This window comes from Schistocerca serialis, chromosome 7 (genome assembly GCF_023864345.2).
Source record: "Schistocerca serialis cubense isolate TAMUIC-IGC-003099 chromosome 7, iqSchSeri2.2, whole genome shotgun sequence".
NCBI lineage: Eukaryota > Metazoa > Arthropoda > Insecta > Orthoptera > Acrididae > Schistocerca > Schistocerca serialis.
In genome coordinates, this window is record NC_064644.1 from 575583128 (window position 1) to 575609578 (window position 26451).

The window sequence follows — 26451 nt, forward strand, 5'->3', positions numbered from 1 at the left end:
AATTAAAACAGAGTGAAGAAAGGAGTAGTTGCTGTGAAGGATTGCTGAGACAGAAGGAATTAATGTAAATTAAGGCCAGGTGGTTGGCGAGAACCAAGGACATGTAGTGCTAGTTCCCACCTGCGGAGTTCTGAGAAACTGGTGTATGGGGGAAGAATCCAGATAGCTCGTGTGGTGAAACAGGCACCAATGTCATGACTGTCATGTTGTAGACCATGTTCTGTAACGGGATATTGTGTGTTGCCAGTATACACTTAAATATGTTACCTAGACGAATGTGTTTCCAGAATTTCATCACTCTACATTGATTATCTTTTATTGTTGCGATATTTTCCCCATCAGTATATTTAATTTTGTGTGACATAGTTATATCATGTAAACACAAACTCACAGTAAGATTTATTTCTGAGAAAATGTAGAATCTCTCAGCAAATTTAACAATTTAGCTTTCAATTTCCACATCAGTTTGGGTTTTAAATGATTATTATGAAGGAAATAGTTTTGTCATAGTTGCTTTTAATATTGTCTCATATAGCCTCCACTCATTAAATTACAATGCATAAAATATAGGCCATCATAGTTTTCTTTATTTCCTCTAATAACAATATAAAAATCTTCAAGTTCTGACAAAATGTCCAAATCTGTTGCTTGTCCCTGTTTGGTCACTGTTTAATCTTCCAAGCACATAAACTAAGTTTAAAAAAAAAAAAAAAAAACATTATCAAGATGTGGTCCAAGACAGTTACCACTACACTTGACTGAATTTCCATGTTAGTACAAAAACAGATGGATTAAATGTACTTTAACAGAGTGGCAGAACTGTACTATGAACATTTACTATAAATTTTAGTGTCTACATTATTATATTCAGCACATCTTGAAATTGTAATCTTGGTGCACTACTGACCATGAATGACAAACTTGGTAACAGTAATAATAACTGTAATTGACTGCTAGCATCAAGAATAAAACCCCGATGGAAATGAGTGATAACTGATTGAAATGAATTTACCAAAAAGAAAATAATGTGACAGCATTTCTAAATACATGTAAAGCTGAAATACAACAAACAACTGTCACAACAAATTTATTTTTTTAGGAAGCTTGGTTGAATAAATTTTTGTACCATACAGTCCAAGCTCCACAGTATCATTTACTGCGTAAATTGTCAGGTGATTTAAAATTTCATACTCCAACAAAACATAATTAAAACTCCACACTGGAATAACCACAACTTTGTGGGACACAATGGTCATCTTAAAACACACAAAAACTGGTACTGAGAAGCACCACAGAAATAACAGGTATGATGGCCATCACGTTGTAAGACATTCTCGAAGTGCCAGATGGAAAGAAATTGCCTCCCTCCAGCCAGCTGCCAATAGTACTGATATGGGAGTCTGCCCACTCCACCTGTGCTGTCGCAGCTGATATGGCAGAATCCACAGTCGAATTTATCTTTTGCAGTGCCTCGAGTGACTGGAGGGACTGTAGCTGCAAAAGAATAGCATACATATTTGCTAGTGTCCAAAATTAAACCACAATTAGAAAAAAAGTGTTAAGAGCTGCACACATGAGTGACAAGTCACAGTGATCAATTGCCGATCAATCGTATTTCCTGAGCCGCCTCTTGAATCACATGCGATGTACGGCAATATAACTGTGCAGTTGTGACTTGTTTGTCTAGTTATTACTAGTTTTGTTTTTTGGAGTAATATGTAAAAAATTATAATTTACAGAGAGCACGAAGCCGTATGAAATGTGAAGATGAAGGTGTAGGTGTAGGTGTAGTTGATTGAAGAATTAATACAAATACAAATGTATTGATAAGAGCAGCATTTTGAAGCTTATGGTTTAAAAAAAAGCAGTTCATTGAAAATTTATATTAAAAGTCACAATATACTGTCCTCCAGCTGACAAATTAATTAACATTAATACAACTAAAGATATCAAAATTTTTAACGTCTATTCTGAATGATGTACTATCAACTCTTTCACTGTTATAGACGTGCTCTTTGCATCCCTTGCTGAGGTAGCTTTTGTAGCAGCTGCACCGCTTGCCAAAAAGCTGGTGCCTGTGCTAAGAGATGGTTTTCTGGCCAATATGAAATAATTATTGTCTAAGTTTTTCCAAAAATATTAGGTGAAGAAAGTTGATTTTTGCACGTACTACAGTCTAATATCTTCACTCAATAAAGAACTCAATTTCTGTTAGTTGTCCATCAAGCTTATTGCACTGCATCAAATTAAGTAAAACACTGCACAAAATTTTAAAGCATTCGCAGAGGTAAAAACACATATTGTAAACTTTTCATACAGTTGACTGTAGCTCGTACATTACAGTGAATGAAATGTTGATAAAATATCGAAATTTAATTTAATATTGAGAGCAGAAGGATATATTATTTCGTTCTCAAGTGACAGGGTTTTATATCCATAGGATGGTCATGTGCAATGCGTCCATTTGTGTCCTTGTGCACCATGAATCATTTGGTCATAACAATCATCATATCTAATAAATGAGTCAAGACATCAAAACGAGGTTCTTTGCAATTGATAGCACACAATGAGGCATGTGTGTTGTCTGATAAGTACTCTAAACTTTTTAATCGATGAGATATGAAAGCAACACGTCTGTAACAGTGAGTGGTTGGCACCTCAACACACATTTAGACTTTCACAGCACTGTAGAAAAGCTAAGTGGCACACAGAGACACTTCCACAACACCTGGGGAACGGTATAGAAGGATGTGTATATATACCCACAGCAGCAAAAGGGTAAGATGGACATGTTAATTTAAATATCTAAGACATACTATTCTAAAGCTAAACTTAAATTATAATTATGAAATGACATGTCTCCATAACTAACTGGTCAATGTGCCTGGCTGCCATTTGGAGGATTGAGTATTGGTTCCAAATACTGCCACAGATTTCTCCTCAGCAAGAGGACTGGAATGGGAGGTAGTATGTCCCATGATGCCAATTGAGGAGCTAGTTGACCAAGTAGTAGCAGCTGCATGCGACAAAAACTGACAACAGCTGGGAGAACAGTGTGCTGACCCCACACCTCTAGACTCTGCGTCCAGCTCCACCATTGGTGGAGGGTGACATGATGATCAGTCAATACTGTTGAGGTTTATGTTTATGTAAAGGATTTCACTCCCCCTGATAAAGTTTACAGCAAGTGTTATGGAAGCCAGCAGTGCTGTTATTAACAGCATTTCTGTACAAACATTGCAAAGCCATAGTATAAATACTTGCAGTTAAAATACGAGACTAAGAAATGAAATAGGAAATTTGGGGACTTTAACATGTAGTTGAATGGGATGAAGTCTACAGAACACGCTTGGCATCACTGAAAAATGTAACGTACTCAGTAACATAGCCTACAGGCTCCAAGTATTCTGAGGCATTTTATAAGTTTAAGCTACCACATCTGTCTTATTTGTTTTGCTTCAGCTTATTGAGATTACATACTATTCTCTTGGTCAGTTTAGTATTAAGGTGATTTTAGGATTCCATGCCTCAATCAGTAAAAATGGAATCCTTATATGACAGCTTAGTTGTCTGTCTGTCTGCCTGACTCTTAAAATCCCTTTATCACAGAACTAGACTAGTCTGTGAATGTTTGTTTCACATAAAATGTGAAATTTCATATATACATGCAGTCATTTTATCCAATGACAGATAAATTTCAAAATGTGTCATATGAGCAATAAAGTCATTCCTTGCCTGATGTTTACTTGTACTGCTGCAGCAGTCAGCCTGAATGCAGAACTGCTGATTATTATAATACTGGCTGCCTGCCTCCTACATGATTTTATGTCCCATTTTATGTTACTGAAATTAAAACATTCTCAAAAATCTAGGAATCCCTGGGACTGATATCTTGCCAGTGTCAGTGTTGATAACAGGTGAAAATAGTCAAGATTCTCTCACTGAGGTGACAGAAGTCGTAGGACAGCAATATGCATATATATAGATGGCAGTAGTATCATGTACACAAGGTGTAAAAGGACAGTGCATTGGCAGATCTGTCATTTGTACTCAGGTGATTCATGTGATAAGGTTTCCAATGTGATTATGGCTGCACAATGGGAATTAAAAGACTTTAAATGCGGAGCGGTAGGTGCAGCTAGAAGCATGGAACACTCCATTTTGGAAATCATTAAGGAATTCAATATTCCGAGATCCACAGGGTCAAGAGTGCACTGAGAATACCAAATTTCAAGCATTACCTCTCACCAGGAGTAACTTAGTGGCTGACAACCTTCAGTTAATGACCAAGAGCAGCAGCATTAGCATAGACGTGTCATTGCTAACAGAAAAGCGACACTGTGTGAAATAACTGGAGAAATCAATGTGGGACATACGTTGACTGTATCTGTTGGGACAGTGTGGTGAAATTTGCTGTTAATGGGCTATGGAAACAGACGACTAACTTGAATTCCTAATAGAATGACATCGCCTTCAGCACCTCACCTAGGCTCGTAACCATATCGATTGGACCCTAGATGACTGGAAAACTGTGGCCCAGTCAGATGAGTCCCAATTTCAGTTGATAAGAACTGGTAGTAGGTTTCGAGTGTGATGCTGACCCTTCGAAGTCATGGACCGATGTTGGTAACAAGGCAGTCTGCAAGCTGGTGGTGGTTCTATATGGTGTAGGCTTTGTTTACATGGAACAGATTGGGTCCTCTGATCCAAACGAATCGACCATAGACTGGAAATGGTTATGCTCACTCCTTGGAGGCCATTTCCAATGATTCAATGATGGGATTTTTATGAACAGCAATGCACCATGTCACCAGACCACAATTGTTCGCTGTTGGTTTCAAGAACTTTCTGGCCAATTTGAGTGAATGATTTGGCCAACCAGGTTCCCCAACATGAATTGGATTGAAATTGAATATTTACAAAACACAACTGAGGAGTCAGTTCATGCACAAAATGTGCACCATCAAGTGTTTCACAATTACGAACAGCTGTAGAGGTAGCATGGCTCAGTATTTCTGCAGGGGGCTTCCAGCAACTTGTCAAGTCCACACCACGTCCAGCTGCTGCATTACGCCAGCCAGAAGGAGTCCCGACACATTATTAGGAGGTATTCTGTGACTTTTGTCACCTCAGTGTATACGCATAATTAAGTTTGTATAGAACTCTCACCGTGCAAGCCCTACTCCCGCCTAGCCAATTTTTTTAAAATGTTTTCTGAATATGCATTTTGTGCTGTTTCATCTTTTTCTTTCGATTTGCTTGTAACTCACTCAGGTTCTTTGCAGGCATTCTCAGCAGTTTCATTGAGATGTGATGTGCTGTAATAATGGTCTTTTAATGCTGTACGAATGTTTGCTTGTAATTCATTATTTGCTGGAGCTTTGTCACAAATAGTGATAATCTGGGCAACTGTGAGAGGAGCACAGTATAGGATTGCCATGTAGGTTAATTGGAGATGGTGGTGATGATAGGAGGAAAGGGAGGAGGTTCAAGTAGTTTCCAAGTCTTACCATGCCATGGGTTTTGAAACAGTGATTATTTATGACCACTACTGATATCATAATTATCATGATTAGTTTCATGATGGTGATTTTCAAGGAAGTGGGATCTGTCAGAAAAACATTTATTATAATCAGATGATTATTAATAATCTGATAACAAAGGGAAGCTGTTAAATTTTGGCTACTTACCTGGGTAAGCTGCTCTTCTGTTGTAACTCTCTTTGCAAGTCCTGATATGATCTTTTCTGCATATCTGCTCCTACAAAATGAAATTACAGATACTGATTAGAATTGTCCACAGTGCTTTCATGACATCATAATACATAGTGAAACATTGCTGCAACATTTCTGTGCTGAGAGCGAATGGCAGTTGCTGACGCACAAGCATGCATGATGTCCTCTTTGGAAGAAGCCATAACATCTACATCTACAGCTACATCTACATCCATGTACACACTCCTCAAGCCGCCATATAGTGTGTTGCTAAGGGTACCTTGTACTATACTAGTCATTTCCCTTCTGCTCCACTTGCAGGTCCAAAGAGGGGCAACCCACTATCTACACATCCGGAAAAAAACATGGATTTTGATCTGATGATGGCATATGCAACATGGGGTATAGTGGATGTGCTGATAATGATTTCAACATTGTCCGCTGACAGATAGTGTAGAGGCATAGCATCCAGAGTGCCATCTGTTTCTACCATTTCATAGGGAATGCTCACAGCCTGAAGGCTCAGTGTGATGCAAACATGTGAAGCAAGCAGGCAGCCACACCACGGAAGTGTACTCGTGCTTCCTACAGCCAACTAAGTGAGTTTGAAAAGCATCAACTTGTGGCCATCTGAGTGGCAGGATGGTCCTTTCAGAGAATTACCACACGAGTGGGATGTGCTGCATCCTTTGTGCAATGATGCAGTATCAGTGGTCATGTGAACATTCTCACATACATAGGCACGTTTCTGCATATCCACACAGCACATACACCTGCCACAATCATCATACTGTAAGCGCAGTAGTGGCAGATCTTACAGCTATCACAGTACACATAATAGGGCTTCTGAGGCTAGACATGTCACATGAACTGTTGTGAATTGGTTACTAGCCATGGGACTATGAGCACACCCACCTCTTAGAGCTGGTGAGTGCTGTCTCACAGACTGCATTCAACAGAGACACACTGGCCCCACCCCAGGACTTACAGTCTGGGGTGTGATAAGCTACAACTCTTGTTCACATTTGGTATTTCTGGAGGGGATGCTAATCAGCACTCGATATGTGCAGGATGTTGTTAGACCCATTCTTTTGCAGTTCTTGCAATGGGAAGGTGGTGTCTTGTTCCACACACAGCCTGTGAAACTCAGTCTGCTCTGCAAGGTGTGCAACAACTTTCCTGGCCAGCATGATCTTCAGACTTGCCTCCAATTGAGCATGTGGCCAGCACAATCTTTGGACATGCCTCCAATTGAGAATGTGTCGGATATGATGGAACAACAAGTGATTTGTGTAACTCGTCAGCCACCCACTTTGACAGAACTACCTGAACAGGCCTAGCAGGAATTGCATAATGTATCCCAGGACAGCATTTGCCACCTGTACGATCGACTGGATTCCAGAGTCAGTGCCTGCATTGATGCCCGTGGAGCCCACACCATTTACATGTTTCAGCCTGGGTCAATACCTAGTCCCTCAGAACTGTTTGTGCTATTGATCTGTAAATGTAATCATTCATGTACTTCATACACACTGTCGTTACAATAAATCTTGAGTGAATTGGAATCCTCTAAAGCGGTGTAATTCCCCCCCCCCCCCCCCCCCCCCCCCTGCAGTGTATATGCTTCTGTAAGGGCCGTGATTTCTCTTGTCTTTGCAGCACTTGTGGAAAATGTATATTGGCAGCAGCATAATCATTCTACAGTCAGCTGCAAATGCCAGTTCCCTAAATTTTCATGAGAAGAAAGTAGTCTTTCCTGCAGGGATGCCCATTTAGGTTCACAAAGTATCTCCATAATTCTCATGTGTCGATTGAGGCTATTGGTAATAAATCTAGCAGCATGCCTCTGAATTGCTTCAATGCCTTTCTTTAATCTGATGTGGTGTGGATCCCAAACAACTGGGCAGCGCTAGAGAATGGGTCGCACTAGTGGTCGATATCCTGTCTCCCTTTATAGATCTTCTATAAATGAACTACACTTTTCTAAAGTTCTCACAATGAACCAATGTTGATGGCTTGCCTTCCCAGCTACTATCCTTATGTACCTGTTCCACATAACATACCTCTGAAATACTATGCCTAGATATTTAATTCGCATGACTGAGTCAAGCATCACACCTGTAATACTGTTTTTGATCACAGGATTGTTTTTTCTACTGATGTCCATTAACTTCATTTTTATGCATTTACAGCAAGCTGCCATTCATCACACCAAAGATAAATTCTGTCCATCTTATCCTGTATCCTTCTACAGTCACTCAACAATGATACTTCCCCATATACTATAGCATCATCAGCAAACAGTCACAAATTGTTGCTCACCCTCCTGCTCAGATCATATACAGGTTGTTTCAGAAGTGATGGTCAATAATTCACACATAAAAAGTACAGGCCGAAAGTACCTAAAAAGTACAATAAACACAGGTCCACAAATCAACTGTTGCCAAGTTATCACATTAATTCGAGAGGGGAGCAAACTATAAACACCCATGGATACTGCAGCATTTATGTTGGTATTTCAAGATTTGGGATTGACTATCCATTTACACATGTGCAGTTTTTCCCTTTCCCCCTCTGTGCTGTGCTAGCCTTATGATCAGTTATGAATGTAAAGGCACCATGCATGGAGGTTACACCAATGAAGAATAGACTGATATGCAATTTATGTATGGCAAAGCAAATGGCAGTGCCATCGAGCTGCATAATTGTATGAAGAAGCTTTTCCTCCCCACAGGCAGCCTGAGAAGCATACGTTTAGCTGGTTACATCAACACCCCAGAGAAACTGGGAGTACTGCAAACCATGTATGAAGGTCGACCCAGATCTGTAGCACCCAGTGTTGAAGAAAGGGTGTTACAGAGTACTTCAGCAAGGAGGACTGCTACCTAAGAGTGTGTCCTGAGTTATAGCAGCATGTGGCGGATTTTACTCAGGCAATTCCTCCATCCATATCATCTCCAGCGAGTGCAAGCCCTCAACAATGCAGACTTCCCTCTTAGAGAAAATTTTTGCCAATGGATGCAACAACAGTGTACCCTGAATCCCCTGTTTGTAAGCAGTACTCTGTTCATGGATGAGGCTAAATTTACCCATGATGGTATTTTTAACTACCGTAACTGTCACATTTGGGCTGATGTCGATCCTAATGCAACACACATATCACGATATCACCTGCATTATTTGTTGAATGGCTGGTGAGGACTGCTTGAAGATCGCATAACTGAACCACCCTTCCTACCACAGAGACTAAGGCTGGTATTACACTATGATATTTCTTTTACAAAGAAACGTATTTCGTTGAAGCCATAGGTATTATGTCGAGATAGTAAAATCATTCAGTAAAGTTTTTTATGATAGCTGCAAGTGGAGGACAGCCAAGTCTTATGTATAAACTACTTACGAATGGATGAGAGTATATTTCGGTATTTGCTCAGTAAAGTGGCTTGTCATATTACAAAACAGAATACTCTCTTGAGAAAAAATGGTTCAAATGGCTCTGAGCACTATGGGACTTAACTTCTGAGGTCATCAGTCCCCTAGAACTTAGAACTACTTAAACACAATTAACCTAAGGACATCACACACATCCATGCCCGAGGCAGGATTCGAACCTGCGACCGTAGCAGTCGCGCGTCTCCAGACTGTAGCACCTAGAACCGCTCGGCCACCCTGGCCGGCTCTCTTGGGAAATGCTATACCTTAAGAAGAAAGGCAAACTGTGACTCTTGGATTTATTGATACAGGAGAGACCTACTTAAGTTTACAACATAGCACTCTAATATCACATTGCACATTAACCAAAATAATTCCAGAAACATGTGAAGCGATTTATAAAGGACTGAACTGGCAATATGTAAAGGTAAATAAATTTTTATTACACTGTGTGGACAATAAGAACTATTTTTATTTTTGAATAAATTCATTAATGGAATTAGTGTTCCAAGAACTACAAAATTAATTAATAAAAAGTACAAAACAGATGAAGCACTATTTAACTTGTGGTACCCAGAGTTCAAAAAGAGACAAAGTAGAATGGAAAGTTAAGAAAGAGTTTTTTATTTTACAGTGTGGCAACATCCTCTATCCCGGCTTGCTGAAAAGCTGCCTGGATGTTTCCAGATGTAGAGGTGGATAGCTGTGATTATGTACATATGTCACCTGCAACATATTCCACCTGCCCATCAACACACAATTAATAACATTCGCTGTGCCCTTCAGTCATCTCCCCTCCCCCCCCCCCCCCCACCTGCCCACCCCAACCCCACCTCCACCCAACCTAGTCAAAGCAAGTTTACTAAAAAATGAAGGAACACACCAACTTTGAAGCCATGTATACAAACACACTACAGAGACATCAAATAGCAATAGCGACAACAGTGCTCCAAGCAGTTACATTTCATCTAACAGAAGATGAGGCCCTATATTTAAACATATTTGTTTGATGACCTGTGAGATCAGACAAAGTTCCCTGTTACACCATCAAAGTTCTTTGACATACCAACTTTGACAAAAAAATACCAGCATAACCAGACAGCAGTACACACTGTTTCTGCGGACTTTACTTCTAGATGTACATGATTATGTCCCACTGAACCAACACCTGAACATGTGGTTTATGCATAACGGTGCTCCAGCACATTCTCATTTATGTGTGCACTCCCTTTTATCTTGGACATATTGTCAACACTGGGCAGGTAGAGGAGGGCCTACGGCATGGCCTCGAAAGTCTCCAGATTTAAATCCCATGAATTTCTGTATGTGGTGTCATGTCAAAAGCGTGGTTTATACTGCCGAGGTCAACTCTCTTGAGGAATTATGCTTGCAGATTGAAGCAAGCTTCCAGCAGCTACAGAATTTCCCAGAACTGCCGGAGAGGATATGCAACTCATTTAAGAGACGGGCTCAATGTTACATTCAGATGCGTGAATGACATTTTGAACACCTGCTTTAATGTTTAGAGATGCTACGCGTTCCTAGATACTGTTGAACTGCAACAGAAAATGTGTTTTATCTTGGCAATGGTTGATTTGTGAGCCCATGTTTATTAGAGCTTTTTAGCTACTTTTGGCCTGTATTTTCCATACATGAATTATTGACCACCACTTCTGAAAAACTCTGTATAGAGAACAAGAGCTGTCCCCTCACACTTCCCTAGGGGCATAATCCATATCACTTCAGGCAAGGGAGCTACGTTCATAGTCTCGGATGTTACTGAATTTAGCATACGTTAAAATTCAGGAGTAAGTAAGAAGCACATTTTTTTTTTTTTTTTTTTTTTTTCCTCCAAAAAAATTCCTGACCCGAGATACAGGCCTCCAAAGATGGCACTGTGAGCACCATTTTGAAGCTGCAAATTTTGGAAATTTTTTTAAAATGCTGTCTCTGTAACAGTTCTAGATATTTTGTTAGAGTTTTTTTTTATTTGAAAGATAATTTCTATATGATTACAATGGTATCCTCCCTTTGGACATACCTGTCAAAGTTATTTTACTGCCACCCTTTTAATTTTTTTATAATTTAAATTAAAAAAAAAAAAAAGAAAAAAGAAAAGATGCCAATCCAGAAAAGTTAGATTTTTTTCTGTTGATTAGTACCATGTAAAGGAGAGCTTCCACTTTTAAGTTGGAAAGGTTTTATTTTTAAAAATCCTTTTTTTAAAACTTTCAAGGGTAACATATTTCTTCAGTGAAGTTGTTTCTCACTAATTTCTTTGTTACAATATTTATTTCTATTGTTTTTATTGCAGTTATTTCTTATCTCTTTCTTTGTTGCAGTTATTTCTTTCCACTTTGATTGTTGCAGATATTCCTGACACTTTCTTGTAGTTTCTTGTCAGTTTCTTTGTCATGGTTCTTCGTTGCAGGTTTCTGTATTGTACGAGGGTCAGTCAAAAAGTAATGCCTCCTATTTTTTTTTCTACGTTTAATTGTCAGGAAATTTAAATGCAATTACATAGGTTGAAAACCACAACATTGAGGATCATTTTGTCATTTTTCAATGTAATCTCCGCCCATCTCTACAGTTTTGGTCCATCTTTGAACAAGGGCATGTATCCCAGCACGGTAAAAATCACAGCTCTGCTTCCTAAGCCATTGACGCACGGATGTTTTGACGGCCTCCTCATCTTCAAAATGAATCCCACGATGAGCTTCTTTTAGTGGCCCGAACAGATGGAAGTCTGATGGTGCCAGGTCAGGGCTGTATGGGGGATGAGGCAAAACTTCCCATCCAATTTTGACAATCTCGTCAGAGGTGTGACGACTGGTGTGTGGTCTAGCATTGTCATGCAAAAGAAGAACATCTGCCATTGATTTTGTTGGGCGAACTCGCTGAAGACGTGCTTTAAGTTTGTTGAGGGTTGTGACGTATTGAACAGAATTTATTGTGCATCCCTGCTCCAAAAAATCAACCAGAATCACACCCTCTGTATCCCAGAAAACTGTTGCCATAACTTTCCCTGCCGATCGCACAGTTTTGAATTTTTTCTTCCTCGGCGAGCTTGTGTGACGCCACTCCATTGACTTCCTCTTTGATTCGGGTTCAAAAAAATGCACCCATGTTTCGTCCCCGGTCACAATTTTTTTCAGAAACTCATCTCCCTCCAAACGGAAGCGCTGCAAGTGTTGGGAGGCTATTGTTTTCCTTGCCTCTTTATTCTGATCGGTTAACATTCTTGGAACCCACCGTGCACAAACTTTTGAGTACCCCAATTGCTTAATAATCGTGATCACACTGCCTTTACTAAGAGAAATAATGCGACACACTTCATCTGCAGTCACCCGACGGTCACCACGAATGATGTCATCAACTTGCTGAATGTTGTGTGGAGTCACTGCACTCACCGGCCTGCCGCTCCGCTTTTCGTCAGTCAACGGTGTTTGCCCTTCAGCTTCCTTACAACGACGAACCCATCGTCTAACAGTGCTGACATCCACTGTCACAACACCATACACCTTCTTCAGTCTTTCATGAATGCGTATGGGCGTTTCACCTTCTGCATTCAAGAATTCAATCACACAACGCTGTCTCAAATGAACATCGATGTCGGCCATCTTACAAACTTCTGCTGTGCTGCCACCTGTTGACACAGAAAGTTACTACTGCAGTGGATTGCAGAAGAAGGTTTGAGGAATGGCGCCAAATTCAAATTTTTCACTTAACTTAATTTCTTTAAGTAGAAAAAAAATGGGAGGCATTACTTTTTGACCGACCCTCGTAGTTGTTCAGTGCTAATTTTTTTTACTGAAGAGGCTTCTAAGAAATCTGAGACCATCTAGTGAGTTCTGTGTTTTCGTGAGGAATTTGCCAGTTGACACTGTTGCAGTGTGTTTTGTGAAAAGGACTGTTTGAAATGTCTTCTGATGGGGGCCACAGAATAGTGAAGTGTGCCGACTATTTGCTTATCCATAAAAGAGTGATATATTAGACAAACAAAAAAATATACTTTGTTCAGGCTGGGAATAAGTGTTCTCATTTGAAGACTTTTATTTCAAAGTGAAGATGTTTTCAGTGACTTCTTTATGTGTTCCAAATGTTTTGACAGAATAACAACAATGATAGTATCTGAACAAGGTGAAACCTCCCGTGGTGCAGATGATGTAGATTTTGCATCAACAGAGGAAGAATTAAATGCCCTGACTGAGTCAACTACACAGGTAGGTGTTAGTCCCATTAAGGAACCATGTTCAGTGATGTCGAGTCACAACCTCTATGCATCAAGAAAGTGCAGAGAAATTACTAAAGCTGTGGATGAATACACTACAGCAAATCTGACCTCACTCTTCAAAGTAGAAATTATATCTTCAGAAGAAAATGAACCAAAGCACTTTTGCACCTCTTGCCAGGAATTTACTATTATTCCAGAGACATTTTCAAAGAAAACAATTTTGAACCACATAACATCAGTATAAAAATACGTGGTAGACAAATCAAGAAATGTGAGGTCTGTAAAAGGAGTCTTTGGAAGACCAGTTCCCTGTTATGGTCATCCTGTAGAAGCAGCTCAAGTTCAAATAGTGCAGTCATTTTATTTGGAAGATAATGGGGCCGTCCTTGCCAGAGTGCCAATGAAAAGGCACTATAATTGTAACAGTTGAAGGTCAAAAAGTTGTGAAAGTGAAGAGGTACATGACTCACAGTATTAAAGAAACTTTTGCAATTTATAAGAGCAACTATACAACTTCACATATTGGAAAATCAAAATTTTATTCACTACAACCTAAGTGGGTGGTTCCGCACCCACCTAGAGATGTCTGTTTATGTGTGTACTGTGAGAATTTTGAACTTTTTGTGGTAACTTTAAAGAACTTACTGGAGCAAATGACATATGACACTTTGGTTTGGCATGACGAGTCATTAGTGGTCTGTGACTTGTTTGTTTCAAGAATTTGGTGACTACCCTGGAAAGGGAGGACTACCTTTACAGACACTTGGCGTGGAAGACATAGCAGATAACTCTGCAGAAATTATGTATGCAACATGGTAAGAAAATAAACTAATTAAGAAAACTGTTGCCTTTGACAGTTTCATTGATGAACTTAGTAAATGGTCAGTGAAAGCAGTAACACACCAGCATCTGAAGAAATTGCAACAACAACACACTGCAGTAGCGAAAGGGTGTGTACAGGCTGAAGAACTATGTTTAGTGCTTCACTGTGATTTTTCTGAGAACTGGCCTGTAATTTTCCCACAAGAAGTACAAGGGTATCATTGGACTAATGACTAGGTTTCAATTTTTACAGGAGTGACATATTTTCAAAACTAGACAACCTATGTTGCATTATAAGTGATGACACAGGGTATGACTCAGCACTTGCTTTGCTAGCAATGCGCAAAATTCTTCAACTGCTAACAGGGGGAGAGAAAATCATCATTATTTCAGATGGTGCTCATAGTCATTTTAAAAATTGTTACCAGCTGTTTCAACTGAGTAAGTCACCTGTGCCAACTGACTGAGTATACAGTGCTGCTGGTCACAGGAAAGGGCCTTGTGATGGTGTAGGAGGCCTGCTGAAGCACCATCCTACAAAACATAATCTCTCCAGACCAAATGCAGCTGCAATTCAGAATGCTGAGGATTTTACAAGAGTTGTGAAATCTTTCACATCCACGGCCCTCATTTTTTTTGTCCAAAGAGAAAATCAAGGAATTTCGTGAGCAGAAAAAAGAATAATGGTCCAGACAAAGCACTCCTGTGAAAGGAAATCAGAAGATACATTTTTGGACTCAAAGTGATAGGCGAACTGATATTGCACACACTTCAAAGAGTAAGAAATAAGAAATTTCATTCATTTGGCCAACACCTCAAAAACAGCAGGATAACATTCAGATACATAACCTGAGAAGGGGGGTGTTTGTGGCGTGTGTGTATGACTGTGAGTGGTGGATTGCAGAGATTATAGGCACCAGTTATGAGTTAAACAAAATTGTAGTGAACTTTGTGCTACCACCTGGACAAGCTGCTGGATATAGGTTTCTAGCTGAAGGACAGCAACAATGCCATCAGTGCTCACTTAGTGTTCACAATGTTTTGAAGACTGTAAGTCCTCCGGTTCCTATTGGTTCAACAACTCTATATCATAGTAAGATTCTGAAGCAGTGGAACACATTTTTAGTTCATCAAATGGCTAATTTCAGTACAAAACAGAGTACACAGAAGTTGTATAAATTGAAACCTTTAAGTCTTTGGACTTTTCACATACATTTTGGAACCATTTAAAATGATTGAAAAATGAGTCTCTTACTCATCTTTCAAAACTAAAATTATGTTAAATGAGGTTAGATTTTGATTTTTATGAGCCACTTTTGAGACAAATGTGATAATAAAACAAGTTTTATGTACGTCAAAAATTTCAGTTGTTTGTAAAACTTGTTTAACCTTGAGCCATGGTGAGCTGGCACCAGTGTTATTTTGTTCATGTATCGTTGAGATCGATTATGGTTGAGCTAGCTATCTTTGCTTTTTGCATGTCTTATCTTCCGGGTTGGTGGGCGAAGTTGTTGGTTGTGAGCCTTCGACAGGTAACCCTGGAGATCTCGTGATATTCGCTGGGAGGCGAGTGTCAACGGCTGCCGAATGAGCGTGATGACCGTTATATGATGTGGTGTGAAATTGGTCGAGTGTTTTGGCGACACTGGCAGCTTGGAGATACAAGTTCTGTGACTTCGCTGGGAACAAAGTTTGAAGTGAAGCGGTGAGACTGTGGAACCCACTCCTTCATATTGTGTATGTGATATGAAGTAAGTGGTCGTAATTGTGTTTTGTTGCCTGATGCACTTAGAGGCATTTAAATTTTATTATTATGGTGAGACTTTCATAGTCGAACTTTAAGATGGTGTGGAAGAGTTCAATTGCCCTAGTTAAATGGTGGCCATTATTTGAAAGTTTTATCTGAAGTTTTACTAGTGCTCTGTGTTTCTTGTAATCAAATGATTTTATGTTGGCGTTTTCAAAGCCTGCACTCTATTAATACAGTTGTCCATGTGTAAAATATTTAAGGTCAAAGTTGCAATTTTGTCAGTAGTATAATGTGTTACATTACACGCTTACCCATATATTGAGTCAAAGGTTCTGTCGAGTGTTTCTATGTTTCAGAGTTGTTGGAATGTCTTTGTGATTCAGTCAGAAAATTTTGATTTTGCCAGTGCCTTGGCGGGGAGTGAAATGTCATCTGAGATCTAGGCCTGGCAGTGTTTAAGAACCTGGCCACTACCGGGAGTTGTTCACATTTCGCTTTCCAAAGTTTAGTTCTGGCAAGGTGGGTTAAGCTGGTAGATATATGAATATATATTGTATGTAACCTGTCCATATGTGAACCTGTTTCCTTAAATATTATGGATTGGCAACTGGCTGAACCTTAAGCTGTATAGCATCCACTGAGTTCCTTGTGCAGCACAAGGGAAAGTAATATCTGGGGCACCAAAATGTAGTAACTCTTAATACCAGTTATAATGCAGCAGTTCGGCATTGTAATTTTTTTTGTTAACAAGTCTGAGCATGTGAACATTTATTTTTAAAAATCAGTGTTTCTGCTGTATTTTTTTATTTAAGTGGTTCTATCATGTTATGTAATTGGATCTTAGCTTGGCACTAGTGTTCAAGTGTCATTAAGTCACCCTTTACTGGTAATTCTTTTCATTAAATGCATTTTGAGTGAAATCTTATATGGGAATTTGAATGTCTGAAGTTTGTCAGTAATTCTGTTTTCTTAATAAGGGACTGTTTATTTGAGTACTAAGTACATTGGGTTTCTAACTGTATTTGCAAAGCTTTATCTAGTGGCTCATCCACAATTTGTAATAGTCAAATTCCTTAAAAGATGTAATGTCAATAAATTGTCTTAATTTTAAATTGTGACTACCAACCATGATTCCATCCCGCTTCCCCTTTTATGGTGTTTAAGATATGGTGTGTAAGTGTGGTACAATCAAGGTAATCACATACCACTTGGTAGAAGAGACAGAAGGGGGGGGGGGTTGCTTTTCCTATCCTCTCCTATGGTTGGTAGTCATGTCTTAGTAAGTTGCAACATCGTCATTATTGTGTTTTGAGACTTATCTGCTTGTTTTAGGAAGTTATGTAATATGAGTCTCTGAGCTTGCCCCGGCATAAATTATTTATGGAAAGAGCAGTTGATTCTTGAACTCCGTGTGTGCGGGCTGCCAGTAGATGGAAATATGTCTGATTTGGTAGCCAGGCTTTGTGCAGTGGTTGACATTCCCGTCAACCTACTGACCGACATCATTAGTGAGATAGATGATTTGCCCGGCCAGTGTGGCCGTGCGGTTCTAGGTGCTTCAGTCTGGAACCGCGTGACCGCTACGGTCGCAGGTTCGAATCCTGCCTTGGGCATGGATGTGTGTGATGTCCTTAGGTTAGTTAGGTTTAAGTAGTTCTAAGTTCTAGGGGACTGATGACCACAGATGTTAAGTTCCATAGTGCTCAGAGCCATTTGATCCATTTTTTGTAGATGATTTGTTGTCAAATATTGAAACAGATTGGACAATTAAATTTCTGGCATCTACTCAGCTGACGCATCTGTTGCATCCAGGCACATTTATCCCACTACTGTAATTGTTTATCGGATATCGCTTCAATTGATCTCAATGATGCAATGGATGCTCTCCATCATAAGTTGCTTGGTGTTGCCGGAGGTTTGCACTCACGCGCCATGGTGTTTGCTTTGAGCGGGGGAGGTTTAAGTACTGATTCTGAGCCTGAAAATGTGAGTGAGATCACACACATTAAGTGTAACAAAGAATATTTGAGTTTATTTTCCAAGTTACCTAATCCAGTTATGAATGTCTTGAAAGATATATCTGTCTTGTATATTGAAAATTTGAGCCAGATTCAATCCTTCCTGTGGTTGTTAGTCTGTCTCCAGATTCATGCTGATGCATTGCATGTTCCACAGTCTGTTGTACTAGCATTATTATTATATCCAATGGCTAAGGGTGTGCTTAGTAGCATGACAGCCAAGGAATTGGAACATCTCCGTCAGCGTTTTATTAAGAGAAAGATGTCAGTGCGGATGCATGTCGAATTAGAGTGGGAATGTTACTGGAAGGTCCAAGCATGTAACGAAACCTTAGTGCAGTATTTTGAGAGGGTTTGCATGGCCATAGTGGCATTGGATATGCGTGTGTCCAATCTTGATTGTATCGAACATACATTGGAAGGCATGTGGGTACAGGATCATGCCAGGTTGAACCTTGTACAGCGCACTTGCACCATGGAACAGTTTCAACATTTGGTTGATTCTATTCACGCTATTTCTTGGGCGGATGAACAGCATCCCACCACACAAGGGAAAGTAATATCTGGGGCACCAACATGTAGTAACTCTATTAATACCAGTTCTAATTCAGTAGTTCGGCATTGTTACCGTTGCCATGCAGTTGATCATTTAGTACGGGATTGTCTGGTATGTAGGAGCCCTCGTTCAAATAGCTGACACCAGAAGATGGGATAAGAGGGTGAGTTTACTAACTGGCCAGCAAATTGTAAAGCCATTGAGGCTACACATGTTCCGGTGCTCCATTTTGTCTGTGCTATGGTAGGACAGGAACAAGTGTGTACGTTGTTGGAGTCGGGTGGTTTCATATCCTTAGTTGATTATGACTGATACATAGAACATAGACATTTGTGCAGGTTTTTGTCACCACAGTCTCTGGTTCAGAGATGTTGGGTCGCCGATGGCTGAGAGTTACCTCTAGTAGGGGAGGTGCGGGGATGGTTGCACATCGATAAATTCTCATGGCCTCATAGATTTTTCATAGCTAAAGATTTGAGGGACCCTTTGTTGCTCGGGTGTGCTTTCATCCAGCATGCCAGTTTGGTATTCGATTATGCTGGGAGTGTCTTTTATTTTAAGTTTGCACCTCACCACCATCTCTCTATGTGTTCGTGCCAGCAGTCTTGTGCAGGGAATGTGAGCTATGTGTGCAATGTGCAGTTTGACACAGGTTGTCTTATAGCACATCAAATGCAGGCTCTTAACCAGGTCTTGGAGTGCTATCCTCAGGTCTTATCGGATAATTTGGGGGAGACAGAAATTCTTAAGTATGACATCCAGTTAACTGGTATTGTGTCCATCCGTCTGGCCACTTATAGGCTGTCTCCACCGAAGATGAAGATTTTAAGAGCTAAAATCTATAAGATGCTACAAGACGGGTGATGAGACCATCAAGATAAGGGTAGCGATTTTTGTATGGTAGCTGATAACCGAATGCTTAACAAAAAAGTGGTGTTGGAGTTGATTCCCTTGCTCGATTTGCACAATTAATTTACATGGTTTGCAGGTGCTAATGTGTTCACCATCTTAGATCTCAGTCAGGCATATTACCAGATCCCTCTTGCCGAGTCATCCAAGCCTATGATAGCATTTTATACAGATTGGAGTTTATTTGAGTTCAACTGGGTCCCTAAGGATTGGCCACTGGTGTGGCTGTGTTGTCCCATTTGTTGGATGTGGTCTTAGGGGACTTGAAGTTCGTCTGTGTCTTCAACTATTTAGATGATGTAGTTATCTACAGTCACACCTTTGAGGAACACCTTGTTCACCTGAAGCAGGTTTTGCTAAGGTTGTGTTCGGCTGGCCTCACCGTCAAACCATCTAATATGACCTTGTGTAGACAACAGATCATGTGGTATCTGAAAAAGGCATAAGTATCAACCACAAGAGAACCAAGACCTTATGGCATTTCCCCCCTCCCCAGAATAAGAAAGATGTCACTCACTTCATTGGCATGGCGAATTTCTTCCATAAATTCATTGCCAATTTCGCCCATCTTGCAGCTCCCCTTAATGATCTTTTGAAGAAAAATAGTGATTTCATATGGGGAGAAAATTAGGTGCAAGCCTTCGCACAGCTTAAGACTGCAATTAGTAATCCCCCATTGTTGGCTGTGCTGGACTTTAATAGTACGTTTGTGGTACAGACTGACGCCTGTCATACTGGGGTAGCAGCAGTTTTACTTCAAGAACATGAAGGGGACAGACGACTTCTAGCTTATGCCTCACGGCAACTGAATGCTCCTGAATCCAACTATACTGTACATGCATTAGAGGCTCTGGCCATTGGTTTTGGCTTGGAAAAGTTTTGTGTCTATTTGGAGCATAAAGAATTTGTATTAGGGATTAACAACCAAGCATTAAGCTGGGTTTTGGCTAGGCTGAGGAAGACTGGCTGAATTTTACGTTGGGCAGTCCGTATATCTGCCTTTCGTTTTCAAGTCAGACATATGAGGGTGATCCCAAAAATAAGGTCTCCTATTTTTTTATAAGTACTGAACTCTGTTTGTGTGGCAGTTGATCACACCGTTATGAAGAGTGCTTCACGCATTGTGTGTAAACATGTGCACACCGCGCTGAGTTGCTCAGTCTTGGCTTGACAGCCATTGAGAATGGAGCTCCCGTTGGATGTTACTGCCAAGTGGGAATTGCGCACAGTTACTCAGTTTTTGAATGCAAAGGGTACTGAGTCAATTGAAATCCATCGCCAATTGACGAAGCATATGGTGAGTCGTGCATGGATGTCAAAAATGTTCGTAAGTGGTGTAGAGAGTTTGCAGCTGGTCAGACCGAAATTCACGACGAACAAAGGAGCGGAAGACCGCCAGTTTCTGAGGATACAGTGTTGAAAGTTGAGTAAAGCATGTGTGAAGATCGGCGGATCACCCTGGATAATCTCTGCGCGTTGGTTCCTGAGGTTTTCCGAAGCACCGATCACAAAACTTTAACGGAAACATTGAACTAGCGGAAGGTGTGCACAAGATGGGTGCCACGCATGCTGACTGAGGACCACATGTGGCAACGGGTTGATGCTTCCCACGCATTTCTTCACTACCTTGCAGCTGAACAGGACAACTTTCTGGACTCAATTGTCATGGATGACGAAACCTGGGCATACCACTTTACACCTGAGACCAAGCAACAATCACGCCATTGGCGGCATCCTTCTTCACCAAAGCCATGGAAATTCAAACAAACACAGTCTGCTGGTACAGGGTGTATATGTGGACAAGGAATAAAAATTCCCGGATTTTTCCTGGTCGGAAATACACTTTCTCCCAGGTGAAAATACACTTTTTCTGTGTTAAATGGCAGTATACTTTTCCTCGGCACTGTAAAACTTATCAATCCTTAAAATGTTTATGGTTTTCTACATGGACTTAGAATTTGCCGGCACTTTAGAAAACGAAACTCAGGGGGGAAAAAAAACACGTTTTGGAAAGATCTTTGATGTGCAGCATCATGTACGCTGCATTTTTTCGTGTTACGGAGGTATAAATTAGAATTCCACCAAACACTGCATGTTACTTTCCATAGCAATGAAATCGAGATTGCGAGGCGCTTTTGTACGCCAGTCATAGCTCATGTCACGTGATCTCGGCAGCTGATGACAGCACAGGGCACGTAGTGTGGTCAACCAATAGCGAGATCACTCTTAAGTAGCGCGAACACACAAAAAGAAAAGTTAATGGGTTAAATTAATATACATAGTTTTGCTAGAAGAAAAACAAACCTTTCACAAATAATATTGGTCTCGAAGATTAATAAGCTGCAAGAGAAGATAAGCTTCCACATATAATTCTGATCATTTTGTGCGTGTTACACTTTAAGAAACATCACACAAATGTGCCAGTAAAATTTTTAATAACGATGTAAATGTCTGATCTTCTGGGCTCGAAATTCTTTTAGATGGTCGTCCTCAAAGAGTTGATTTATTAAATGAGAGTCAAACGCTCTGTGATTTAAGAAATTCATCGTACATTCTCGCACATAGTTCATCTTGTGTAAAAGGAAATTTACTTTGAAAGTAAAACTTTTCAAACCACCATTCGCAATATTTTCCCGTGACCTGTTAGAAATTGGTTCATTTCAGCTGTTGCCAGAGAGCGCCAGATAACAGGCGTCCCTCTGCTCCTGCGCAGCTACGATGACGCAGGAAGCCCACATGTTCGTATGAGTAAAATATTATAAGATCTTGCATTATGTCATAAAAGAAACAAGACATCAAAGGATACTTCAGGAGCACAGTAATTTCATGAACTATACTAAAATGCATAATTCGGCTTAAAGTGCACAATCGTATGTCCGGATTCGGATGTAAATTTTCTTGTGTACCAGTAATGTATTGTCTCATGTTTGGTTCTTTATTATGGCATAATGCCATACGAGCTAGAAGATGGAAAACGTGCACTTGAAATGCAGTGAACAGTTGAAACTAGCCAACAGTGTAAAATTAAACACTTCATTTCAAATAAATTGACTGCTTCAGCGCAAAATATTAATAAAAGCCAAATCTCTTTAGCAAACCGACAAAAATAACTTCATTGTTCTGCAAGGTGATTAATGCTTGATTGTCAGAAAGGTGGAAATAAAACCTGAAACTAACAATATATTTTAGCCTTCCGTAATTATGCGAACGCATTTTAATTCATTTGGTAGCTCCCGGCCACAGAAATCTTTTGTTTTCATTTAATATGAGAGCAATAAATGAAGAGGAAACAGCAAAATCACTAAACGTAAACACAGGTCACGTGGAGACTACCCACCTACCCACTGTAACTCAGACTGCTCTGTGGATCATCCCTGGATCTACGATATTTCCGAACCGGAGCAATTTAGATAGTGGCGCCCAGCCACACATCTTTAGCCAGAAGCGGGAGAAGGTACTACTCATGGGCGACTCAACTGCGCACGCGCAAGAGCCTGCCCGCAACTGTTCAAATGAATCAAATGCAAACAGCTGTCATGTCACGCTCATCGGAGGCAATTTGTTGTTAGGAAGCACTGCATATTCTTCTTAAAGCCTTTGACACACTTTGGTTGGCAGACGCTTGTATGTGCACTGTGTTTTGTTGTTGTATATGGTGCATTTCCTTTCGATTTAAGTTTTATTTTCGTTTTTTTTTCTCTTTTTCATGTTTTTTTGCTGCAGCATTATTCTGCAGAAGCGGAATACAGTAATATCCTTCGTTAGAGTATTGGTTCTTACCAGTCAAAATCACAAAAATTTAACTGTTAACTAAAACAAGGAAAAGTTCCCGGAATTCTAAAAAATTCCCGGGTTTTTCCCGGTTTTCTCCCGGACGAAAAAATTCCCGGGTTTTTCCCGGATGTCCCGGGTCGTATACACCCTGTGGTAAAGTCATCTACATCTACATCTACATTGATACTCCGCAAGCCACCCAACGGTGTGTGGCGGAGGGCACTTTACGTGCCACTGTCATTACCTCCCTTTCCTGTTCCAGTCGCGTATGGTTCGCGGGAAGAACGACTGTCTGAAAGCCTCCGTGTGCGCTCTAATCTCTCTAATTTTACATTCGTGATCTCCTCGGGAGGTATAAGTAGGGGGAAGCAATATATTCGATACCTGATCCAGAAACGCACCCTCTCGAAACCTGGCGAGCAAGCTACACCGCGATGCAGAGCGCCTCTCTTGCAGAGTCTGCCACTTGAGTTTATTAAACATCTCCGTAACGCTATCACGGTTACCAAATAACCCGGTGACGAAATGCGCCGCTCTTCTTTGGATCTTCTCTATCTCCTCCGTCAACCCGACCTGGTACGGATCCCACACTGATGAGCAATACTCAAGTATAGGTCAAACGAGTGTTTTGTAAGCCACCTCCTTTGTTGATGGACTACATTTTCTAAGCACTCTCCCAATGAATCTCAACCTGGTACCCGCCTTACCAACAATTAATTTTATATGATCATTCCACTTCAAATCGTTCTGCACGCATACTCCCAGATATTTTACAGACGTAACTGCTACCAGTGTTTGTTCCGCTATCATATAATCATACAATAAAGGATCCTTCTTTCTATGTATTCGCAATACATTACATGACAACCATTTTTTTGGGATTGGAAAGGGGTATTGTTGGTCTACTTGATGCCAACCACTGGGACCACAATTAACGCTGACAGGTACTTTGAGACTCTGAAAAAACTCAAATGGGCAACTCAGAATGGGAGAAGAGGAATGTTGAGGACGGGCGTACACATTCTCCATGACAACGCTTGCCCACACATTGCTCGGCAAATTGTTGCTCTCCTGCAACAGTTTCAGTGGAACATAATCACCCACCCACCCTATAGTTCTGACTTGGCGCCCAGTGACTATCACCTGTTCCCTAGGTTAAAAGAACATTTGGCCGGAAAGCGATTCAGGTCCCATGAAGAGGTGGCAGCATGGTGGTGAGCTGGTATGACATGGGCATACAAAAACTGCCACAGCATCTACAAAAATGCATCGACAGAAATAGTGATTATGTCAAAAATTGCTAAATGTTCAAGCTGTAAACTGATGTAAACCATTTTAGAAATAAACAGGTCTATGCACTTATAAAAATATATGAGACTCTACTTTTGGGATTATCCTCATATTAAAGACTCGGGTAATGCAATTGCTGATGTTCTGAGTTGTATGTTTACACCTGACTCCCAGGAAGGCCAGGAGCAAAGCAAACAGGAGATTATTGTTGGGGCGACTTTGTCCGACCTTCCTAACTTGTTTGGTGGGCTTAAGAAGAAGCAGGTGCAGGACCCGTGTTGTGGTCTGATTTGAGAAAGGGTCATGGTGACAAGGGGTACTGTGTAAGTAGGATTGTGGCGATCAATAATGGAGAGTGTGTTCGCCAGTTGAATTAGTACTGATGGTCTTCCAGTATTATCACGATTCTGTTCTTGGCAGCCATTTGGGCCTGTATAAGGCCTTGGCCAGGATCCACAAAAATGTTGTGTGGCCCTCTCTTTATCGTGATATTAGCGACTGGTTGGGCAGTGTGATCTCTGCAAAAGGGTGGAGCCTGATTCCGGGGTGTCTCATGGGCTTCTACACTCGCAGCGGGAGCAGTACCCCCTCGATAATGATTTTATTGACTATATTGGACCGTTGCCCTGAACTAAGAAAGGCAACCGTTACATCTTGGTTGTTGTGGAGGCTTTCTCCCGGTTTAGATGGCTACTTCCTACTCAGGGGTCACTGCGGAAATCACCACCCAGCAATTGTCGAAGGTCATATCCTGGTTTGGACTGCTGAAATCGTTGGTAAGCTACAATGCACCCACCTTTCTGTCTCGTGTGCCTAAGGCCTTCTGTTTCAATCAGTATTAGACATATTACCACCATGCCATATTGTCCTAAGGCATCATCAGCCAAGCCCGCTTCTCGTGGTCGTGCGGTAGCGTTCTCGCTTCCCACGCCCGGGTTCCCGGGTTCGATTCCCGGCGGGGTCAGGGATTTTCTCTACCTCGTGATGACTGGGTGTTGTGTGCTGTCCTTAGGTTAGTTAGGTTTAAGTAGTTCTAAGTTCTAGGGGACTTATGACCACAGCAGTTGAGTCCCATAGTGCTCAGAGCCATTTGAACCATTTGAACCATCATTAGCCAAAAGAGTTAATCGGAATTTGAAAACAGCCCTAACCATCAACAGTGCCTGGTCACTAGGTAGATGAGATGTCTCCTTGCCCTGGCTCGATCAGGCATTTAATATGGCCAAACATGAGGCAACTGAGATGACACCAACTGCATTAATTCTCAAACTTGTGGAGTATAAATGACCTCTTACCAATGTCCATCACCCCTCAGAGTCTCCATGAGAGTTGGCAAAGGGCCAGACAGAATACCTGTGCAGCCCACCAGCGACAGCAGATTCGATACGACAAGTGTTGTAGACCATTTTTGGGAAAGATTTGGGACCTGGTTTTTATCTGCAACTTGGCGTCTCTGTCTAGCCAAGATACCAAGGGAAATTAAAACTGAGATATAGGGGCCCTTGTATCTGTAAAATCTTGAGCTCGGTTAACTTGTTGGTAAGGGAGATAGCATTGGGCAAGCTGTTTAGGGTACATGCCAGCTAGGTTATGCTGGGATGAGTGGGGAAGGTCTGTCCCACCCCTGGGCAGTGTCCTCTTGCTTAGGATGGTGAGGTTGAGCTATGATGACCTGGCACCACTCTTATTTTGTTCACGTATCATTGAGATTGATTGTGGTTGGGCTAAGCTATCTTTGCTTTTTGCATGTCTTATCTTCCGGGTTGGGGGCGAAGTTGTTGGTTGTGAGCCTTCGATGGGTAACCCTGGAGTCTCATGACATTCAATGGGGGACGAGTGTCAACGGCTGCCAAACAAGTGTGATGATCATTATATGTTGTGGTGTGAAATTGGTTGGGCATTTTTTCAACATGGGCAGCTTGGAGATACAAGTTATGTGACTTCTCTCTGTT

At 40.9% G+C, this 26451-nt stretch overlaps 1 protein-coding gene across 1 annotated transcript in view; it reads right to left on the reverse strand.

Moving 5' to 3' along the window:
- Window positions 1-712: 712 nt before the first annotated feature.
- Window positions 713-26451, reverse strand: part of LOC126412719 (aminopeptidase N-like) — a 276843-nt gene continuing 251104 nt past the window's right edge. The window contains exons 11-12 of the mRNA XM_050082437.1: window positions 5691-5760; window positions 713-1494 (exon numbers count right to left, since the gene is read on the reverse strand). Coding sequence (XP_049938394.1) covers window positions 1258-1494; window positions 5691-5760 — 307 coding nt within the window. The 3' untranslated portion in view covers window positions 713-1257. The remainder of the gene's footprint in view (window positions 1495-5690; window positions 5761-26451) is intronic.